Genomic DNA, 24,544 nt, shown 5'->3' with positions numbered 1-24,544 from the left:
GAAAGCAAGTAGGTAAAATAGTCATAATTATTTTTTTAGGAAGAAAACTTTACATTCAATGTGAATGGTCAAAGGGGTGACCCTTTGACGAACAAAGTGGTCGGGGGAAAACCAACTAGGCAGCTATACATTAGATAAAACATGATGATACTTGACCTGCAGTGGCAATTTCGAAGAGCAACATTAAGAAGCTTACGTGTTGGGACTCAACAGCCACCTACCATCTCTTAATCCTCATAAATAGATGTGTCAGGCAAGTGGAGGTTGAACCACAGGCTTTTTCTCAGATGGTATTAATAGTTACAAATTTAACAATGACTGTCTTACTTGCAAATTTTACTCAGAATTACAATTGAAATGTTGATTTTCAGAGTGATGGTAATAATCTTGTGAACAATTCCTGGAAATGCTTATGAGAATTTAATTTCAAGAGCAATGTTGTAATGTAATGGTAGCTCATCTTCCATTCTTAAAATATTCAGAAATTTTTCTTCTGAAGCTTGAGACAGTAAAATCATTCTTTTCCCACCATGCATACTCCCCACAAATCAGGATTATGGAGAGTTCCTAAATGACAGCAATGTCAGCCTGTAGGTTAAGTGCTTGATGTTGCTTCATTAGGTCAGAATGAATTGCTGTCTCGATTCTGGATGGAATCACAAGCCATGATAAGTTCTCCTGATACATAAAGACAAGCTGGTCCAAAATATATCTATATTTCAGTTGGACATAAACTGTAGTGGGCTTAAATAAGTATGGCACCAACAACCTTATTTTCACAGATGTGGAAGATGGGCTAACATGTTTAGGGAAACATCTTTAGAGGCTAATATCTTTAGAGACAAAAGCCAGTTGGGACCACTTTATTATAGCACAAAACCACAGCCACCACATAAATCTAAGCTCCTTTTCACTCGAGGCCTTGGCACATAGGGTTCTTGAAAAACTCTTCTGGATCATCACAAGTTTCTGATTATTGCAATTAATAAGGGCTGGGAGGTATGTACCACAAATTGAAAAGAGTTAAGATCCACAGGAGCCATAGAGGGATCTGAAGAATTCTATGCCATAAGAAACGCCATTATTTCTTAAGGCATCACTAGTGGACAATTTTAATATCTGCCTAACCACAATTTGGAAAGCAGATCTCTATGTAGTACTTCTAATTTTAGATCCTTTCATTCTTAGTATATTTTGGAGCTCTCTGGTTTGCATTTTCCTTTGAGACTTGTTCTGAGGAAACCTTTAATCTTGTAAAACCAAAATCATAAAATGATGACAAATTGCCATAATCTTTAGGAGACTATATCCTGTTGCTGTTTTCAACTCTTCTAATAATCCAAGTTTTATAAATTAGTATATTTGGCACTGAGATTTCACAATAATATATTTAAAGGGACTACTTAAAATATTTTTTATCTATGTTTGTGTTTGCCTTTGTTAGTCTCCTAGTAACCATGATATATGACTCTTAAAAAGGAGAGGAACTTTCCTGGGTAGAGTTGTATTTTTAAAAAGCACGGCCTGGGCTTTTACCTCTGTAGCTTTTTTTCTCCTTACCTTACAAATACCATTTATTTGGACTTGCATAAAAGATTTTTTATTTTTAATGCCTGTAGAATGATACTTTGTGTTCTAGTATTTTTATTTAGTTTTGGCCCATTTATTCTCAACTTTCATTCTAATTGTTTTTCATTAAATCCACACTGATAATTTACTAGTCCCCAAAGTATTAGTATTATATTTTATTTGGAAACTGAAAAAGTTTCAGTACCCCTCTGGAAAGCCAAAAACTGACTAAAGATTTATTTTATTAGAGTAGAAAATTATTTTAAGACTAACTGGACTCAAACAAAAATGGAAAATAAAAACATCAAAGAAAATTATAAGCATTAGAAGTGTAGGAAGGAAAACGTAAAATTTATCCAAATAGCTTTGTACTTTTCTTTTTTCAAAAAAAAAAGAGGTTTGGGTTGGAATTATAATATATAAATATTTTTAGACTACTATGGGAATTTTGCTTACATGACAATAAAAATCCTTTTGACACCAGTAAGGGATTTGCAACCAGATAAAACATGGCCTCACTTATGTCTGCTTTGTCTCTTTGTGTATGATTTTCATTGTCAATCTACATCATCCCATGCTCATCTAGCTCTTACATTTTTCATGACCAATTTGTTTGGGGTTGGAGGGGGAAAAAAGTATTTAGGAAAGAAATTAAGTTGCCAGTACAAAAATCGTGGTACAATTTTGTGTTGTCCAAAAGCTTTATGGTTCTTTGCATTTTTCACATCATGCCACCTAAGGCTGGTTAGCCTAGTTGAGTAGCCCAGTAGTTCTCAAAGTATGCTCCTCAGACCAGCATTGCCCGAGACCTTCCCCTGTAAATTTACATTTACAATAGAAATGTAACAAAAGAACTTACAAAAGAATTTTCTCTGGGCCTACCCAAGACCTACTGAATCAGTCACTGGGTTGGGGCCCTGAAACCTGATTTAGCAAGCCCTCCATGTAAAAGTGAAGCATGCTAATGTTTAAGAACCACTGGATAACAAACCTGAATAGGCTGAATCTTTGTGAGGCCAGTTACTGCAACTTTACCTTAATGGCACTGACTATACTCTTGTTATGGGCTAAATTGTGTCCATCCAAAACTCCCAGTTCCTCAGAATGTGACTGAATTTAGAAACAGGATTGTTAAAGAGGTAACTGAGGTTAAAGGAAGTCACTAGAGTGACTCTAACCCAATATAACTAATGTCCTTAACAAAAGAGGAAATTAGATACAGACAAAAGACCATGTGAAGATAAAGGAAAAAGACAGCCATCTATAAGACAAGGAGATAGGCCTCAGAAAGAAAAAAAAATTTAACCCTCCTGACACCTTGATCTCAGATTTCTACCCTCCAGAACTGCAAGGAAATAAATTGCTGTTGTTTGAGCCACATAGTCCACAATACTTTGTTACAGCAGCCCCGGCAAACTAGTGCGCCTCCTAATTAACCCACTTAACCATCTGGAAACTGATGTTGGTCACAGAGGACACATAGCAAAAATGAGAAAACAGTCTTACATAACAGTATGTTCTTTACTAAAAAAACAATTCAAAGGCCATGTCCTAATGGTGGTAGGTCTTAGTAGAATACTAAGAGTAACATTACTTTTATTACAGTGTGGTCTAGACTAGTTTCCCAATCTGAGTTAATAATAGAAGCCAGGTGAGCCAAGTTCAATATTTCAAAAAGCTTAACAGAAATTTGCCCAAAATAAGATTTCAAGAATATAACTAAAAGTAAGTTTTTCTAAAATTGTAATCATGTTGAAGGGTCTGTTGGCTAACATCTGGGTTAAAAAGAAAAAAAAAATCCCCATCACACAGGAAACAACAACAACAAAGCTCCATGGAAAGTACAAAATCTAAAGATAAAAAACAAAACTCTAATTGTAGAAAATGATATAGGAGGGTATATTTATAATCTTCGAGGACACAAAAGTCTCTCCAAACAAGAAACAAATCAAAGAATTCATAAAAGATTAATTCTCTGCCTAAAAAAAAATGTAAAATTATTGTATGGTGAAAGACATCATCAATGCAGAAGAAAATGGTAGCCTGGGAGAAAAGTACTTGTAACATATATAAAAAATAAAGTGTTAATATCTGCTTTAGACTGACCTGTGTCCTCCCCTCCCAAATTTGTATGTTTAAGGTATAAGGATATTCATATACTCCACAACGTGGTGGTGTTTGGAGATGGGACATTTGGGAAGTAATTAGGTTTAGGTAAGGTCATGAGAACAGGGTCTTCATGATCGTATCAGTGCCTTTTAAAAAGAAGCCATTCTCTCACTCCCTGCCACATAAAAATACAAGAAGAAAATAGCTAGGAAGAGAGCCCTCACCAAGTACCTAATGTTAGACTTAGCCTCCAGAAATGTAAGAAATAAAGTCCTATTGTTCAAGCCACCTAGTCTATGGTATTTTCCTACAGCAGCCCAAGCTAAATGTAATATTGTGATTTATAAGTTATTTATATTGGGTCATTTTCAGATGACCAAAATATATTTCTTATAGATATTTGGTCATTATAAATTCCTGACTCACAGTTTCCAAATTCCTTGGAATTTTTTAAGTATTGAGAGTGAGAAAGTGTCTTTTGCTAATGGAGCCAACTGTGTTATTAGAGGATTGGAGCTTTCAGTCCCACCCTGACACCTCCAGGATGGGCTGGAGATGTAGTTCAATCACCAGTGACCAAAAATTTAGTCAATCATGCCTAGGTAATGAAACCTCCATAAAAACCCAAAAGAATGAGGTTCAGGGAGCTTCTGGGTTGGTAAGTATATGGAGGGGCTTGAAGAGTGTTGTGCCCAGAGAGGGAAAGGAAGCAAAGTTCCGCACCCCTTCCTACGTACCTTGACTTTTGCATCTCCTCCACCTGGCTGTTACTGAGTTATATCCTTTTACAATAAACTGGCAATCTAGTAATATTTTTCTCTGAGTTCTGTGAGTTGTTCTAGCAAATTAATTTGATATAAGGAGGAAGTTGTGGGAACCTCTGATTTATAGCCAGTCGGTCAGAAGTACAGGTAACAACCTGGACTTATGATTGGCATTCTGACTTGGGGAAGCATTGGAACCTCCAATCTATAACCAGTTAGTCAGAAGTATGAGTAAGAGCCTGGGTCTGCAGCTGGTATCAGAAGAAACCGCCTTGGAAGACTGAACCCTTAACCTGGGGAATCTGATTGCTATCTCTGGATAGATAGTGTCTTGGACACCAGCAGGGTGTCCAGGAATTGTTTATTGGTATAGGGAACACTTCCCCCACACACACATTGGAATTGGGTCCAGGAACCCAAAAGACTAAGATAATATCCTTAATAATCACAGTCTTCCCGTAAATCAGTAAAAAATTAACATATTAAAAATGGATAAAGGTCAGGAACAGGAAATATACAGAAGGGCAAATGACTCACCAAAGTATGAAAAGAAGCTCAACTTTATTAACAATGGGAAATACAAGTAACATAACAAAGTGTGAGGTAAATATGATTTATTTTGCCAATCAGATCCATGACAATAAAAAGACTACTAAAATACACAGAGGGTGATGTCAGGAGTAGGGCGTTTTCTCTTAGAAAAGAATGGGAGCACTCATTGCACAATTTAGCAGTACATATCAACAATGAAAATGAGCATGACTTAACCTCACCAATTCCACAAAACACACACACACAAAGGTATAAAGACATTCATATTGAAATAGCATTATTTGAAAAAAAAGAAAGAGCATTATTTGAAAGAGGGATGCAACTGAAAACAAAAACAACTCTCCTTCAATCGGAAGTTGTTAAAATATGGCACATTTATATTATGTAACACTATTTAGCTGCTGAAAAGAATATCCTATGTGAATTGACATGAACTAAAAGTGCACAACACAACAGCACATCTAGTATAATCTGATTTTTTAAAACTGAAATTAAATCAGTATTTAGTAGTGTATAGGATTGTCTCATTTAACATGGGAAAACTAGAGTGACAACAACAGTGTATTTTTTTTATTTTTATTTAATTTATTGGGGTGACATTTGGGGGTATTTTGTTAATTTGGATTTTACCAATCAAACACAGAAATTAATTCCAATGAAATTAAATATGAAATGCTAAAACTGAATTTATATCCTTTTATAAGTAGAAATGTAAAATGCACTCTAAATCCAAAATATGTTTCCTTTAGATTTCAATAGTTCTGCCTTCATTGTATTAATAATAAGATGTATGTAAATGGTATTTTCATTATTCTTTCATAAACTATCGGGATTGTTAACTAAAAAGTATAGTCTGGACAGGGTTGCTCAGTGGTTGAGCATCCACCCATGAACCAAGAGGTCACCGGTTTGATTCCAGGACAGAGCACATGCCCAGGTTGTGGGCTCAATCCCCAGTAGGGGGCGTGCAGGAGGCAGCAGATCTATGTTTCTCATCAATGTCAATTTTTCTATGTCAATCCCTTCCTCTCTCTCTAAAAATCAATAAAAACATTTAAAATATATATATATACTTTAGCAAGTATGAGATTTTTTGAAAATGTAAAATCCTTCCAACTACTTTTCTCATAGTTGCATGTCATATCTTTATCATATTACTTTCAGTTGATATTTCTGCAAGGCAGAAGGACAGGGCTCCCAGAAATTCTTTGCAATAACTCTCCATGGAAGCTTTAAACGGAACACTTGATATGTAGACTTACATCTCCAGATGACTGAGATTTCATTTTAGCCAAGATTCTGATTTACTTCCTATACTGTCATGATTGAGTTCAAAATGAAGGGACTGTTCTCACTTGGAGATTAAGAATTTTTTTAAATGCAGTTTAATCTTGTTCCAGTGCTCTCATATTCCTGCAGGTTTTCTGACAGCTTAATGGAATTCAGTGGCATGGGGTATATCAAGGTACATGTTTTCTATAACAAGGAAACTATTTCAAACATCCTTATTTATTGGAAAACCAACAATTTCAGACAGTGCTGCAATTAGACAATGCATAGGCATTATACAGAAATGTCTCACTTCTCTCATTTTTAAGAACAAAGTTTTTTGCTCTTTATTTTATATTACTAAAATATAAATTTTCTATTAATTGCAAACAGCATATGCAGCATGTATGTAGCATTCATTCTGCCTTTTCTTTATAGATTGTAAGATACTTAGAGGATTGAGTCCTAAAGGTTTTCATCCTATGGTGTTCCTAAATAAAATATTTTTCTAAAAAGACAAACAAATGTAGTTCCAGTTTGAATTATATTAGGAAGGCAAGAATGGAAGGAGTTTTTTACCTAATGTGGAAATCATTAGTGCTGTTCACCAATTATTTTCAGGTCTTCTCCTGGGCATGTTATAGTATTGCATTTACCTGCCCCTCTTGAAGTTGGTAGGGCCGTATCGCTTTGGCTAAGAGGGGTGTAAGCAAAAGTAATATGCATTAGCTCCAGGTGGAAGCCCTATGAGCCAGGAATGATCTACCATGCTGGGTTTTCCCTGTAGCATGGCAAACAACATATAAGGTGGCTGCTTTGCCACCTGAGGTCTCGTGAGTGATTACAATGAGCAGAGTTCCTCTTCTGAGTGGACAGGAGCCACAGGTGAGATACAAACCTTTGTAGGTTTATGGCATTGAGATTTTGGGGTTGTTTTCACAAATATACTTCGGCTATCCTGACTGACACATCTAGGAAATGATCAGATTCCCATTATGACCTACATAGGAAAGGTGAGGCAGGAAAAAGAAAGAAAACATATCACAAAAGAGTGGGCAGGAAAGGATAGCAAAAGGTAATAACGGGAAACAAGTTCAATTTCTTCCCATCTCATAGCACAGCAATTTTCAACTGGTGTGTCGCAAGATTTTAAAACATGAAATATCTGACTATTTAATCGGGGACATTGACCTCTTTTCCCTTAGACTGTCAACTAAAAAAGTGACAACAGCCAACATGACAATAGTCACCCAGTGTGAATGAATCAAAATTAATAGCTTTTTAAAAATCACATCAGCAAAAAAATATATTTTTTGGCGTGGTGCAAAAGTTTAGTAATTAGTTTATGTGTGCAATGAGATGAAAAAGGTTGAAAATCGCTGGCATAGCAGATAAAAATGGGAGTTTAGGTTCAAGAGTTCCAACTTTTATATGACTTTCCTAGAAAATGGACACTCTTGATAAACACTAGTCCAAGTTTATTATAAAATCATTTGTTTGAAGTTTTAAACTAGCCAAAGCACAAAAATTACGAGTTGCATACTGATGCAAGCAACAAAATATACATATCACTATTTACTCTCACAGAATGAACGGCACAAAATACATTTATTCACTTAAAACATTCACCTACTCCTAGTAGATGTGTAACAAGTTGGGTCGGTAACAAGTTGAAGTCCAACATTATTTACTAGGTGGTAAAATATTCTGACGCCCAGATGAAGTAAGAAAATGGATATTTCTGTTCTATATATTCTGACCTTTTTTAATTTGGGGCAACGATAGCAATACAGGTGAAGCCAGCAACAAGTTTCACAAAAAGTTCACTCTACATATTTAACAAGTGCTCTTACTTAAGCTCTAAGATTAGGCACACAACTAAAGCAGGTTTTTCTTTAAGTCTGAAAATGAGCAAACAAGACTACTACATAAGACAGGGGTGTGTGTGTGTGTGTGTGAGTGTGAACTTTTAGGTATCTCTCACTTCTGTAATACAGGTAAGTAGAAGCACGTTTCTGCCTTTAGGGGAAAATTTAAAAGAGCGTATCTCTATTACCTAGTTAAATCCATCAGTAAGAAGCCTGATGTTTGGGGACACATCCATGGTTAATTACAGGTCAGCATTATCTGCTTCTGTATTCATAATTGTAAAAACCCATTTGCTGTTGGGTTTCTTTTTTATTTTGTTGGTCTTTTTTTAAGACATCATTAACATCAGGAAAAGCCTGGCATTTTCAAGTCACTGGCCCATAATAATATAATTCCCCCGAAATAAGATGACAAACAGTATGAGAAGTTGCTTAGATACCACTTTACGCAATGACAAGGAAAATTCAGTTACTCTGGTCTAATTATGAATTTTAAAATAGAGCTTGAAACCTCAAAATTGGTAAACTTGTTAAACACTATTTGTACTTTTATTTCCAGTAATCTGAACAAATATACTTTTACTTTGAACATTTATATGAAAGTGATTGGTGAATGCGCCACTCTCTTATTCACGATACGATAAATTGCCTAATGACACTGAAATACGTATAATAACATGAATAAAATTCTGAAGTCACATATGCATGTGGTTGTGTTCATTTCATTTTCCTAGGGTGAAAGCCTAAAACAACAGAAATGCATATTCTTTTACTAAACATTTTTTCAATTTTTGATGTCTACTTCTTGGGTTTAACATCATCATAAAACCAACTGAGTTGTCTTAAACCTGTGCTCGAATAAAAGATAATCCTCCTTCCCAGTATGCACAGAGTGAGTCCCCTGTCACTCCCCAAAACCTTGCATGCTCATGCATGCGCTCCCACATACAGTCATGTCCCAACATCTTCTCCACACAGACACAATGGCCAGGGTGACAGCACAGCAACGGAGCAACAATTCTGCCACTGGAGTGGAAGGAGCCTCAAGGACTAGAGGGCTGGAATGCTGAAGGAGAGTTGCTCCCTGGCACCTCTAGCGGGTCACAATACAGGGACATGCTCGCGACAGCATCCTCCCCGCATAAGGAAGAAGGCGGGAGGTTTGGCTCCCTGTGCCTCAGATCACGGACACCAGCGCTCAAGCAGCTGTAAGGAGCAGGGATCGCCTCTGAGCCATCTCAGAGTTCTTCTGGGCGTTAAGTCCTCTTGAAACACAAGAGAGTATTTATACAATATAACAGCAATCATACATTGCAGTGGCTTTTTTTAAAGCATACACACTGGATATATATACATACACAAATATATATGCACATACACACACACACATATATATCACAATAACCATATGTAACTGGCAATTTAAATTAAAAAATGTACAAAATCTTTGCAATTTCATGCTCATTTCATACCAAAAAATTCTTGTGATTTAATTTGGCAAGTATTTATCAAGTATCTACCATGTGCTCTGTAAATAAGAATAACCTAAATTTCTATGATTAATCATTTATTGGTTGAAAATTAAGAATATCACATATCAGTTATATATGTGTTTCCCTTTAAATTCACTGAAAAAAAATGGTTGCCTTTAAATCTTCATTGAGGCAATTTGCTTAATTTCTTTTAATTTATTCATGAGAATTTTCCAAAATTCACAAAAGTAGACAACTTCCAATGTACATTACCAATCAAAAGCAAAAATTTGTGGATATAACTTAAGTCTAGTTGAACTGTACAAACTTCCTAGAGAATGTGAAATCAGTCTCACATGAAAGATTAATTTTAAAACAGACCCCAGTTAATGAAGGCAATGAACTCTTTTACAGAAATGCAACTCACTATTATAAAGCAGAACTATCTACCTATGCTCTGATAGACCCAGGACATTTTGAATGATTACTAAAACTCCTTGGGTTGAATTATACAAACAAGCAAAGAAAAATCTAAATTATTAATGGGAAATTTAGGGAAAGATTATTGCCCCTTGATCTCCTGGTTAACCATTGTAATGATTTCCAAATGCCTGGGTAGTTGCCAATCCTCCCCTTAACACTGGTGGCACAGGCTTTAGAAGATGCTATCTTACAGATTTAATAAAGCCACTTTCAACTGAAATTTTTTATGTCCGTCCGTGTGTGTGTGTGTGTGTGTGTGTGTGTGTGTGTGTGTCAGTAGAAAGCAGAAACACACTACCTGCGGACAGAAACACATTACCTGCACAGAGTCTTTGTATATTTATATATAGTGTTTCTTTTGTTCTCTGACAGAAGCGACCATTCAAGGTAAAGTGCCTTTGTCAAGGTTTTTGGCACCTACCACTGGGTTTAGGTTCTGTTTGCATTACCCATGGCAGAGCTTCTTAGGAACCTCTATAATGCAAATCGCCTCCATATGTTCTAAGATAGAGACTTTGTTTCTCTAAAGATTATTTCTGTTCTAGAATTTTCAGAGGAAAAGGAGATTATTTGAAAACTATGCAAATCTATAACTTACCAAGAAAACCTTCAATCAATAATTGACCTTCACAACAATGCAAGAAGTCATATTTGTCAAAAATGACAAAGATAGGCTCATTCTAAAAAGGCTCGTAAGATTGGGCAACCTCACAGCCACACCTGGTGTATACGGAGGTCATTATAATAAGCCACAGGGAATCCCATGTGACATGACCATACATATATTGACCGAGGTTTCATAATGAGGGGTAAAGCAGACCAGATCGAAAAACGAGGGCACTCCATTTCATTGAGCGTGGCCTATAAGGAACAGCTACAGAGCAGTGACCCCCAAATAGCCATTTCAGCATGCAGGTAGTTTTAAGATATTCTTTGGCAAACAGGGCAAATAAATATTTTAGGACTCAACAGAGTCACTCATTCCAAAAACAGAAAATAACACAGATAAGCCCAAAATTGTTTTCAATTTAACTCCCATGGCATTATTTCATCATGTTTACCTGCAGTTGACAAATAAAGTGAAAATGTGCAATTAAACAGTTAACTGTACAAGTTTCAAAAACTGAATCTGACAAAAGTGCCCCCCAAACTACTTGCTAAGGCCTGAATTTTCCAGTTAGGCTTTAAATATTTATCCAAATAACTGAAACATTGCCAAAACTTTTCTTAATTTTGTCCTAGACCTACATTGGCTTGCTATCCTATTAAACTAGGTGATTGCTGATTTATTTTCTCTGCAACTGGTGACTCAGAAATCGCAGCAACCTTTAAGGAATTTTTAATGGAGCTAAGCTCCCAAACATGTAAGCTGATGACATGCACTCCGCAACAGCGTCTGGCAAGCTTGTAGAGATTCTTAAGGACAGCCTTCCGTAGAAGAATATACACCCAGGGATCTAAGATTTGATTCCATGTTGCCATTCGGAGAGCAAAGAGTGTTGTTTCACAGGTCTCACTAGAATGATTTCCATTTATTCCTATGTTGGCCATTGTCAGCTGCAAAACAAACAACAAGGGAAGTGAGTCGATAGACATTTTCTCAGTCCTACAGTTTTGTTTCTGACTTGACTAGCTGTGCTACATGCTATTCATTTCACCTTACACAATGGGATGTTATTTTGCAAAATACTGACAAAAAGAAATGAACAACAGCAGAAATACTGATGCATAAATCTGAATCTTTTTAATTGAATTGAATTTGACATCAGATGTACAAAAATGATAACTTATATGGTAAGTCAAATGTGCACAAGTAGAAAGACACAAGAGGACAAACACTGATATTAGTAACTATTTTTTCTTTTTAATTCTGAGAATTGTAAGTTCAAAGCCAATACACATTTGTATATTTCAATGGGGAAAAAAAAGCTAAAATGTATTTGTGTAAATAAAAGTATAATTAAGCTAAAGTATAGATAAACTACAAATAAGTTTTTAAAAATAAATTTAGAGCATCTGATATTAATTTGCACATGGCATATATTTTTCTGAAATGTTACTTTTAGAATTTTCTTCTTGCTAACTACAATGATACCAATGTCTTCTATTTCATTTTACCTTTTCTTCATCTCTCATAGCCTCAACTTGGCCAAAGCATTACAAAAACACAGCGGAGTTTCCTAAGGGTTTGAGGAAATGAGATCCCCCTCTGTATTACCATTGAGATTGCATGTAGATTTTGGTCTCCTGTGTCCGTTTCCTGACCACCCGTGATGTAAAAGAGACCATTTTGTGGAACAAGTTCCATAAATGGCCCCAGCTACATGTTAGAACTGGTCTAATCACAGTCCAGCTTTGACTTTCAAATAAATAGCTGCAGAACAAACAATTGCAGAAAAGAGTTTGGCTCTAAAAACTAATAACAAATAAGAAAACAAAAGGTGAAACAAAACTCAAGGGAGGCTCGGACCTTACGCCTCCAGGATTGAGGATGTAAGAAAGCCTAAAGCCCAGATGAGAATAAAACCAGGTCTTCTTGATCTTCTTTATGGACCATTCTCAGAGGGAAATGTCTTAATTAGGCCCAATGACACTAACGGTTGAAGGATAAACGTCCCTTATCAACACCTTCATTATTTACACAACAAAGTACAAACTACTCTTCAGCCGGTGCCTAGATTACTCACCAGAAGTGACCTCTATGATCCAGTCTCCCCCCAAACACCCTCTGCTCCAACCACTGCAAAGGCTTCACTGGTCCCAGATGCGCCAAGCCCTTCTAAGCTTTGGCTTGCATGGCTTTGTTTTGAACTGCTACCCCCCTTTTTTTCTGCCTGACAAACTCACGTGCATCCTTTGAACCTCATCAAAAAGTAAGCTCACGCCCATGAAGCCTTCCCCAACTTCATTGAGGTGAATTAGCACGTAGCCCCCTCCTTTGTGCCCCCTCCTTTGTGCCCCCTGCACCTATCCAGCTTTACCACTTACCACACTGCAGGATAAAGTATGCATTTGCCGGTGTGTCTCTAATTTACATTTGTTCCTAATATCCTAAACAAAGCTGACACTTGGGATGTACACACAAGTGTTGGAGCGAATAAAGTTGTATTGTCTTTATTCATTGAGGCTATTTCTAGAAGTCACCAGAGAAACATTTGGTCATCCATCAGAAAAGTCTAATATTTTGAAACTTAAAATGTTTCTAAAATTTAATACAACAGCATCCACTAGTGAAGGATTTCGAGGAGGTTTGTTGTCGCTAAAAGGAACAGGATCTTGTGGATAGCTGGGGAAACGGTTCTTTCCTTCCAAGTCCATTTCCCAGGAGAATAGTGTATCAGGCGGCAGGCCTAAGATTTGGTCTCTCAATAGGTCAAGGAAGTTTCAACAAGAAAATTACAGTCCCCGCACAATTTAGCGGAGTTTTAAATTTTTAATTTTTAAGGTGGTATGTCAGACATCTCCCCAGAAGCCTCTACTGTCCTTAGGGAAGGGCTGTCATCTCTGGTCATAATTGGGAATAACTGGGGAAGAGGAAAAGGAGAGACAGAGGCAGAGATTCCCACCTGGGCAGATCTCAGCAGGGACTGGGAGCCTGGAAATGGCAGGAGTGGGTGGGAGGAGCATATTCAAGCTGCTACAACAGACTTCTCCATCTTAGAGGTCTTTATCTTGGCTCAAGGACTTCTGCCACCCCTGAATCTTCTCCATAATAATTTGTTTCACGGTGACACTTGAGTCAATCTGGTAGTTTGGTCACAAAGATAAGACAACTTCTTGATCATTAAGATTTTTTTCTAGCCCGGCCGGGTGTGGCTCAGCGGTTGAGTGTCAACCTAGGATCCAGGCGATCGGGGTTCGATTCCTGGTCAGGGCACATGCCCGGGTTGTGGGCTTGATCCCCAGTTGGGGGCATGCAGGAGGCAGCCGATCAATGACTCTCTCATCATTGATGTTTCTATCTATCTATCATCTATCTATCTATCTATCTATCTATCTATCTATCTATCATCTATCTATCATCTATCTATCTATCTATCTATCTATCTATCTATCTATCTATCTATCATCTATCTATCTCTCTACCTTTCCCTTCCTCTCTCTGAAATAAATAGATATATTTAAAATAAAATAAAAAGATTTTTTTTTCTGAACTTATTTTTCTGGAGTTAAGTAGTTACATTTTTAATTTTTCTTTAGGGCATCTAAAAAGCAAACTAGAATTCATCTTCCTTCATTATTACTCAATGTCTGCTCTACCATTCACTTGATAACAGCCTACTGGCCTAACTCGGATCAAACTGACCCTCTCCTGTGTAATTTTCAGCACTTCAGATACATATCCTACCTTGATTTGGTTCCCTGATCAGAGGACTCAGTTGAACCCACCCAGACTTCTAACCTACAGACTGGGACATAATAAGGTAGGCATTGTTTTTCACACTGCTAAGTTTGCGGGGATTTGCTACATAGCAATATAAAACTAATGCAGTACTTATGAGGGACTTAAATTAGGAAACAGTAAAATTTATATATAAAAATCTACAACAGTCATTACACTGGAGAAATAATAGATATGTTTTAAGATCTGGAACAAGACAAGGATGACCATTATTGCTACCACTGCTTAACATAGTATCATAGTTCCCGGTTAATGCTATAAGAAGGAAAAAAAAAAAAAAGAGGCGTGCAAGAATTTGAAGAAAAGAGACAAACTTTTGTGATCTGGAAGTGAATAGAATGAACACATGAGTAAAACCAATAGGAGAGTTCAGCAAGATGTTGAATATGTGACCAACTAGAAAATAAAAAGCACTTCCCTACATTAGCATTACTAACTATAAACTGTAGTAAAAATACCATTCAAAATAGCATAGAAATTAAAAAGTCCTTAGGAGTTTACTTAAGAAATAAATAAGACCTTTAAAGGAGTTTACAGTTTTAACTTCTTCTGTTCTGTGTTTTTCAAACTTTATATTATGAACATATATTATTTTGCTAATAAAGACATACAATATCAATGGCAATATTCAACATATTTAAAACATTGGCACCAATCAAAACAGCAAAGGCAGTAAAGAATTGATTCATCCACACAGCCATGGGCCCGGTGAAAAAAGCTTTGCACCGTAGTAATTAATTGACTATTTAAGTGAATTAAGTGATTATTATATGTCTCTCCCAGAACTGGCTGGGAAGGACTAACTTTAGCCTTCCGCTTTCTCTGAAGAATTTCTCTCAGTATTTTTCCTGTAGTCAGGACAAAGGTAGTCCAACAAACACATTTAGATCAACAAGGCAAGATGGCTTATTTAAAGATTGCAGGGAGCAAAATACAGAGCTGGCATAGAAGAAAGGGAGCGTGCGGAGCTGGAAAATGGGAAAACGAGGAAGGGGAACGAGCTACCGCATGGCCTGCCCCTGCCTAGCAGTCTGCCTGTCCTACCCACACTGAGGGGACAGTGCAAAAATGTAGCTCAGACTTCATCTCCCTGCGTGAACTCAATTGTTCCAAGAATGCTAATGCTTGACATTACCTGCTTTCAAATTATGAAATGATAAGGTTAAAAATTCCTCAAGGAGCTTGAGTCTCAGACCCGGGGAGTAATCAAAAGATAGTAATTAAAGCACATCAACATACGTAATAAGTACTTTTACAAAATCCACCAGAGTGGAAAGTAAATTTAACATAAAAAGCAGCTTAAGAGGTCAAATTGTTTTCACTTTATAGACACATTTAACACTAGGCTACTGAGATACCCTCTGTATACTTTAACTATGACTGATCCTAAACTAAAGGCGGATCTTCACCAAACTGCACTAATGACTCACTCATATCACTAAGAAAGGTCTAGGCAATCTAACAGGTAGGTCTGAAAATGACCACCAAAGGTACCAAGATGCTTCTTCTTCTCTTAGAGAACTGTCAGCAAAAGATCAGGAAATTTCTTCCTTGTACTACTGTAAAACTGCGGTTCCAATTCCAACCCCCTTCTTTCCATTATATAAGTTTTCTGTAATGTTTTCCATCAAGCTACCAGGTTGTGTGGTATTATTTGCAATAGCAGAAAGCCAAGCCCTTCTTATGTGGTTATATAGAAGACATTGTATTCTTAAGAGGTTTTGCAAATAATACTACAAAAATGGACTCACTTAAAAGAACATGACTTTTCCCAGAATAAACAAGAGGAGATAAACATGTAATCCATAAGAAATGAGGCTTTGCATTCAGGTAAGTGATTTGCTGAAGAAGGTGGGCTGAACTAACCTTCAGATTTCCCCGGTGGGGTTAAAGAGAAAAAGATACAAGATCCAAAATCTTTCTAATCTCAAATTGCAAAGGCCCCAAATCCCAAAAGGTAAAACAGCCTCTAGTTGGCATCTTAGAGAAGAATTAACCATATCAAAAACCATTCATATTAAGAAGCACATCATGCAAAGAAAAAAGGGGATACTAACCTAAAATGGCATTTGCTACAAGTTTATGGAAAAGAAATCAGTGTAAGGAAAAGGTGAGGTAATTTAACCCAGAGAAGAAAAGAAAGTTTATAAATCAATGAGTAAATCAAAAGATAAGAATTGCATTTCTAGAAAAGAACTCAGTACTACAGACTAAGCCCAAAGACCAACAGGGACCACAATGAACCTGAACTCAAGAAAGCTTTGGTCGAGAACTCTCTACCCTTAGTCGCTCGGCGTAGACTAAACACAGACAAAGTCTCTCGGCAAAGCGGCCCCTTGGAAAGCCACGGGCACTTGCTCACAGGGCTCTTTTGTAACAGAGCGGTTCTGCTCGTGCCTCCCCAAATAAACTACAAATTCCTTTGAAGTTAGGAGTGCATTTTAGTCATGTTTATATACCCATGTAGCACATGTGCAAATGCCCATGGTAGTCGCTGAATGAATGTTTTTCAAATAACCACTGAGTTTAGTGAAACTCAGTACCAAATGGAATAATTGCTAGAACAGTAATAACAACCACCACACAGCACCTTTCACTGGATGCTTACCAGCTAGGCATCACATGGAAACACATGTTGCTTGATTAAATTAGTGATATAGTCAGTATTATTATCCACATCTTTAAAAAGTTAAAACTGAAGCTCACAAAGATCTTTAATGATTTGCCACAGGACATGTGGCCAGTATGTCCAAACTCAGGCAGTGAGAAATTTCTGCACCCTACAATAGGCTACAGAAGCTCACCTAATTATAAGTAGAGATTTAAGTATATGCTTAGGTGATTCAGTATTGTCATATGATACAGACTCAATGCTGATGAAGATGCTCATTGGTACAGACAACATAAATCAATATACCTTTGCATGTAGTAGGTGCCTGTTAAATATTTGGTAAGTGAATGAAGAACTGAAGTGGGAAACTCAATTACTTTTCTGAGTAAGGACCTGTGAAGGTCCTAACAATGGAATGAATACTGATTTTTTACTTCCGATAACAAGCTGGAGAGTAGTTAAGCACCTTGGCTCAGAAAGCACAACCTCTTCTACAATCATAATTTGCTGAGGCTCGTTAAGTGGGGCCATTTCTCTTTCTCTGCCCAAGAAGATTTACCTCTGTGAGGTATTCAGATTTTAAAATATTTTATGGCCCTATAGAAATCTCTGCAAAATCAAATGATATACTTCGTCCATGTTCACACAGTTTAAACAGTGAGGACTGTGACATTAAAATCAATAGTGTGGTGTTTTTTTATTTCAGAGTTAAAGCCTAAATAAACTCCAAACAAGGGAAATGTAAACTGCAGGCCCATAGCCCATCTGACACATAAGACACACTCTCCTAAAAGTGTATGTATATGTGTGTCCTTCATACTATAGTGACAAATGCAGTAATGGCTAAAAATTTCTCTTTTGTAGTAAATAATTATTAGGGCATTTCTTTAGGGTCAAAAAACAGAAAACCACTTATGACTAAAACATAAGATTATCTAATTTGTGTGTGTGTGTACACACGCACATAATCAAAAGAGGGCCAAATAATTTCATCTCAAAAGCAAAATGTAAATGGATAATTTCATATTCTTAACTAAATGAATTCTCATCAAAATGCCTTTTGCTAAACCTGCAGAGAAGATACATTGATATTATCAATCAAGAACATAACTAAATATGTTCTCTAAAATTTTTGCCACAAAATATAATTTTATTTCACACCTGAATAATTTTGAAAGTATATCCTTTGTTACTTACAAGCTAATCTTTGTAATAAATAATTTGTTATTTGCCTTACTTCCCAATACAAGTTCTAACAAAGTCATTTATTCATTACTCATGTGTCAACTGAAATTTCAAGCAAACAAATTTCTTCTATATTCCTGCTCAGTTGTAACCCATTCTCTGCCCAGCAACCAAAGTGCTCTTTTTAAACCATGCATCAGATCATATATTTCCCTTGTTAAGAAACCCTCTTTCCAACCAAATTTTAACCCAAACTCACCATGGCTTACAAAGTCCTAGACAATCTGAGCCCTCTTTTCCTTTCTATCCTCAAATCCTATCACCTTCACCTGTGCTCCCCCTTGCTCCAGTTAATGTCCTTTTGTCCCTCACTACAAGGTATTTTTAAATTTTATTTTAGAGAAAGAAAGGAAGGGAGGAAGAGAGAAAGAGACATCAATTTGTTCCACTTATTTACGCATTCATTGGTTGATTCCTGTATATGCCCTGACCAGAGATCAAACCCACAAGGCGTATCCGGATGACCTGGCCAAGGCTCCAGCACTGGATATAGTGCTGGCTGTTCCCTCTGCCCGACCAGCCCACGTATCTCCCCAGAGCTGGCTCCTTTTGTCATCCGGAGCTATCCCACATGAGGAGGCCTTCCTTGACCATCCGACCTAAAAGGGCCCTAACCTCCACCCTCAGTAACAGCACTTACCACTATTTGAAAACATCCTATCATTTGTTTACTTATCTCTCTTTCCGAAGAGCCCCAACCCCTGACAACCACCACCCCAGAAGAATGTAACCTCCTTAGAAGAGGGGATATTGCCCGTCTCATCCAGCACCACAGCTTTAGCACCTAGAGCCGTGTCTGATACATGGAGGCACTGAGAAAAATATTTAAGGAATAAATGAATGAGCATTTCTAAACATATTATATTTATGGATAGGTTTCTATTGCTTTTTCGTAGTGAATTCTCACTAAGGTCACATCTTTGGCTCTCTTTAAAAGTCAAAGACTGTGGCATCCGCCAGCTGCCAGCATGCCTGAGTACAACTGCAAACAGTAGTGTCTTGATGGCAAAACTATCAGATTTTGCAAGACATTGGAAATAAACAGGCTGTTCAGTGAGAGATGAGCACATTTTCAAGAAAAGTGTGTGTTTCAAAAGTTTGTGTTGTTGTAATCAAAATTCTGAAACAGGCTTCTCATGGCATTCTCTGGTTTTAATCAAAGCTTCACTTGTCCTGCACAACATTCAGCAAGGACTTTTCTCCCCTAGATGGGGCTTTAACCTTTCGATCACAAAAGAGAAAGGGTAAAAAAATTCTGCACAAAATCTAGGTTATTTTTAATACTTAAACCCAATTAACAAAGCTGCCATATTTTTTTTTTATTTGAGTTCTTTAAATTTGCCCAGATAAATTAGAACCCACTTAGGTTGGGGACAGAGGAAGGTAGGCAACTAAAGGCATTGTCAATGCTCTGAAAGGGAGAAGAGAAGCAGATTTTTTTTAAATGTATTGACAAATGTGTGCAGAGATTCACTTTTAATCAGGCCTATGTCAGTACAACAATAAAGTATAAAAAGAATCCGTCTTCTAATCATGTTTATCTTTCTCCACAAATCACAACCAATTCAATTTCTTTCTTTTTTTTTAATTTTAATTTAATTTTTTCCATCACCACTGGTCCCCTCTATGCCCTCTTCCACCTCCACCAATTCAATTTCTCTGAGCTGTCTTTATGTCAGTGCTCTTCACCATGAACCTTGACTTAAATTTGCTGTGATTTTAATTTTCACTAAAGTTTCTGTTATAACACATGGCCCATGATGCTGTGCAACTGCTCATGATGCTAAATGCAAATATGCCAAACCCTATATGATTGCATCCTCCGGGTAAACCCTCTGAACATACATATAGAGTCAAAGATATTTTCCAAGTCTGAGGAAATATACAATTGAAAATGTAATAAGGATTCAATAGGTTAACACCTGTAAAGTGCTGATGTTCAGCATACAGTAGAAGCTGCAGATGAGAGTTTTGAACTAATTGATTGATTCTTATACCACAAAACCAAATTTTAAGCGAGAACTTTACATTTAAAATGATCATCGCAATTATAGTTTTATAGTTATATTTTAAAACTTTACTTTCTTTCAAAACATTTTAAAAATAAAATTCTTATGTGATATCATATGCATTTATACATCGTAGCTATAAGAATGTTGTTTAATTCTCTAATTTCATTTGCGACTTGTGATTAAAGGATTCTAACAAATGGTTGCATATTCCTTGAACCTCCCAAGTAGTGTACCAGGTACCACAAGAAACAGTAGAAAATGTGACATTGGATGTCATGATTATATAGAATTAGATGTATTTTATCCATAGAAAGAGAGATTAAAATGTGTGCTAGAATAATCAGAGTAGGTTTCCTAAAAAAATTATTACAAATTAAAACAAATCAAGGCTGCCTGAACTAATAAAAAGAAAGATTTTAGTCAGTGTCATGTGTTGTAGTAGCATACTCTTCTTAGAGACGTGATTTTCAGCCACCAGTCACATATACATTTGGCTACACATTTGGCGAAAAGCATTATTAATGAGCTATTTTTACCTGTTCTTAAAGTCATGACAGCACATTCATTCCTCCCTCCCCACTTCAGGCTGTGACAGAGGAGGGAAGCCTGAGACCTAGTCTCTCCCTCTACTCACCACAAAGAAGGATCCTGCCTGTGTCCCACATACCAAGTGGTCTTCCAAAATGCTGACCATCCTTGGCTGGTGTGGCTCAGTTGGCTGGAGCATGGTCCCCGGGCACTGAAAAGTTGTGGGTTTGATCCCCAGTCAGGGCACATACGGGAGGCAACTGGTCGATGTTTCTCTCTCTCCCTCTCCTTTCCTCTCTCTCTACAAACCTATAAGAGCATAGCCTTGGGCCCTGGCCGGCTTGGCTCAGTGGTTAGAGTGTCAGCCCTCAGCCTGAAGAGTCCGGGTTCGATTCCAGCCAAGGGCACGCACCTCCGCTGCAGGCTGGATCCTGGCCCTGGTCGGGGCGAGTGTGGGAGGCAACCAATCGATGTGTCTCCAATGTGTCTCGCTCCCTCTCTTTCCCTTCCACTCTCTGAAAAAGCGATGGAAAAAACATCCTCCAGTGATACTTTAAAAAATGTACCCACGGGTGAGAATTAAACATTAAAAAATACTGACCTTTATCCTTAAAGTGGAAACCTTTTTGTGTTTCTTGGCCTTAGTGCGGGGTTTGTGTGGAGGGGAATAACAGAGAAATACCTCAGGACCCTTTGTTCTCTATGGGTTGCTTGGTGCCAGATTGTACAGAGCATCTTTCAGAAATCACTCTGAAGCACGATTTTTAATTCACAGCTTGCTTGTCTCTTTATACTGTTCACTGGATAAGTAATCTCTGGGTGAGTTGAATGGATTTAAACTTGAGTTTTAGGCAACCATGCAAAGCAAACCAAGAAGTCCAAGAGAAAGGGGGCCTCAATGCTGTGGTCACATATTAATGTCAGTGCAACATTCAAGGGAGGTGTTAGAGACAAGGGCACCGATACAGGTAAAATGGGTTATTTGTTCATCTTTATGACCAAATATAAAATGACTTGCTAAATTGACCATGGGGAAATACACATCAATCGAAAACTATCTAAATAAGCAGACTGGCTTTTATATTATACTATCTGCCTTAGACAGATAAACCTAAAGTGGAGCATTAGGAGAAAGTAAACAGCACACAATGGAAACTAACCCTAGACAGTGCTGTCTTTCCCACCACCCAGGAATGCTTTTAGCAAGCTGGCTTCAGCATCTGTATCCATAGATAAGCCTGCTGTGAGCTTAGAGAGATGAAGGGAAAAGGCAAAGATCTCTAAATGCCATGCATTTAGAACTGCCTGGTATATTTTTGTTGACTGAAAACAGCAATTTTTTATATTCCCTTGAAAAAAGGTACAGTCTGCCTTAGCTGTGTGTAGACTTTCAGTGGAGAAAAGAATTACCATACACTTAATAACAGCTTTAAAACTACCTCATGCTATCAAAGTTTATAAAAATTACAATTTTTTTTAAGTCTTTGGTATGTCGGGTCGTTTTTTGGTTCAGAAATATTACCTGAGAGAAATATTGACATTATCAGTCACAAAATGTCATTACAAAAGCATATAAACTGTATCAGAAACTAATTCTCTGTTCACTGAAATGGGCACAGGAATATCAATAGAGATACCTGTTGCTATTTTCGTGTTGCAATTTGGAAAAAGGTTTTTATATTGGGAAATGAGAAGTAAGAAGGCAGTCACAGAGTTCTTTCTTACTATATGCAGTTCTAGTCCAGTTTTCCCCCGAAAGTGCATTTTCCAATTTAAGCAGATCCCAAGGAAATGGCTAGGTTGGAAGTTCCTTCCTAGTCTTGGGCAATTCCAAACTAAAACCTCGAGCAGAAGCAGGTAAGGGGCAGTCCAATTACAGGTGCTGAGGTCCCCTGTTGTCTGCAGTGGAGCTTCCCTGGGTCGAGGCGCAACTGACCTCCTTTCTATACTGAAAATTTAGCCATTCACTGACTCCCTTCTGATTTAACTTCATACTTCCTATCTCAGCAGAACTGAAGCAGCTACCAGGATACAGGCAGCAGAATATAAGAAGAAATTTACTCTCCACATTTTTTTTTCCACTGTCAGAAATCTGGAGCCCAACCAAGAGGTATTGGGGGAATGACGGGGGCAGAGAAACGCTCTACTTGTTCCATGTGAATGCTATGAGGATGCTGTATTGTATTAATAAGAATGGCATTCGAAGTTCTTAGACGATACCAATAATAGTAAGTGCACAAGAAAATCCAAAATACTCAAAACATCTGTTGTTGTTATTGCAATAATAATACTTACCTTCAGTATAAGATAAAGAATTCAAGGCAAAATGTTTTAAAGGGAGAGGGAAGGTTATTTGATACTTATAAAAGGAGTAATTCACAACAAAGATAGAACAGACGTGACTTTTTAACCTCTGATGACGTTACGCTGAAATCTAAATCATCAAAATCCTTTGAAAACCATTAGAAATACATATACAAACTAACAAAATGCAAATGTAGTGAAATCCTAAGTTCTCATACACATTATTTGACAAGACAGTTAAAAAATAAGGAAATGGGAAGGGGGGAGAGCAGGATAGAAGGGACCAACTGGGGGGGGGGGGACACCTGTAATACTTTCAACAATAAAGATCAAACCTACTTTTAAAAATAAGGAAACGGGTTCCTATTAAAACTATTCTTGACTTAATAGCTCTGTATTGAACTTTGTAACTTAAAAAAAGAGAGAATGTGGATTCTTTTCAAACGCCCATAAAATATTTACAAAATCTGATAAGAAGTTAACTAATTTGAAAACAGTAAGATTTATAAGTTGGTATAAGAAATTGTTAAACTATTAAAGGAGACAACTTTCTGTAAGGGCTAGTTTAAAAAATACAAATGTTATACAAAATGCTGGTAGGGAGTGGGAAATGACTGCTTAATGGGATTTCCTTTGGGGGGGTAAAAACATTCTGGAAAAAGCAATAGTGATGGATACACAACATTGTGAATGTATTAAATGTCACTGAAGTATACCCTTTAAAATGGTTAAAATAATAAAATTTTTATGTGAATTTTGTCACAATAAAAATAAATAAAAAATAAATGTGTCAAGATCAGTGCTTTCTTATATACTGTTATGAAGAAACTATAAAACTATCATTCAAAACATGACTTTGATAATAGGGCAAGTAGATAATGACAATGAAAGGAAACACTCTACACTGCAATGATAAATTGAACACAAGTCTCGATAAAGTGTGAAGTACATAAAGTTAGAGATAGCTCAATAAGATATAATAAAGGGTCCAGAAAAATCCAAACACATTTAAGAATTTCTGACATAACACTAGAAATTTAAAACAGTTGTAGAAAGATCATTCAATAAATGATTTTGAGACTAGTTAACCATTCAAAAGAAAAGCTATATTATTAACTTGCAAACTAAACCAGAAATGTATTAAAAACATGAATACCAAAAATGAAAGGGCAAAAGTGCTATAAGATAAAACAGATGAATAACCATATCATCTTAGCCTGATCAAAGTATTTAACATGAAACAGAAAGCAATAACCACAAAAGAAATTATTGATTAATTCACTACTTTTATAAATTAAAATACTAAATTAAAAGGCTAACCACGGGTCTGGGAAAACAACTGCTTTTATATTTGTT

The 24,544-nt window shown here is 36.8% G+C and overlaps 1 protein-coding gene across 3 annotated transcripts in view; it reads right to left on the bottom strand.

Annotated features, from left to right (window-relative positions):
- Positions 1-4,989: 4,989 nt before the first annotated feature.
- Positions 4,990-24,544, bottom strand: part of PTGFR (prostaglandin F receptor) — a 33,352-nt gene continuing 13,797 nt past the window's right edge. For all 3 annotated transcript variants that reach the window (XM_081143709.1, XM_081143710.1, XM_081143711.1), the window contains exon 3: positions 4,990-11,643. In XM_081143709.1, the coding sequence (XP_080999835.1) occupies positions 11,344-11,643 (300 nt within the window). In that variant the 3' untranslated portion in view covers positions 4,990-11,343. The remainder of the gene's footprint in view (positions 11,644-24,544) is intronic.

Source organism: Miniopterus schreibersii (assembly GCF_964146895.1).
Source record: "Miniopterus schreibersii genome assembly, chromosome: 8".
NCBI lineage: Eukaryota > Metazoa > Chordata > Mammalia > Chiroptera > Miniopteridae > Miniopterus > Miniopterus schreibersii.
This window is presented reverse-complemented; position numbering and strand designations above follow the sequence as displayed.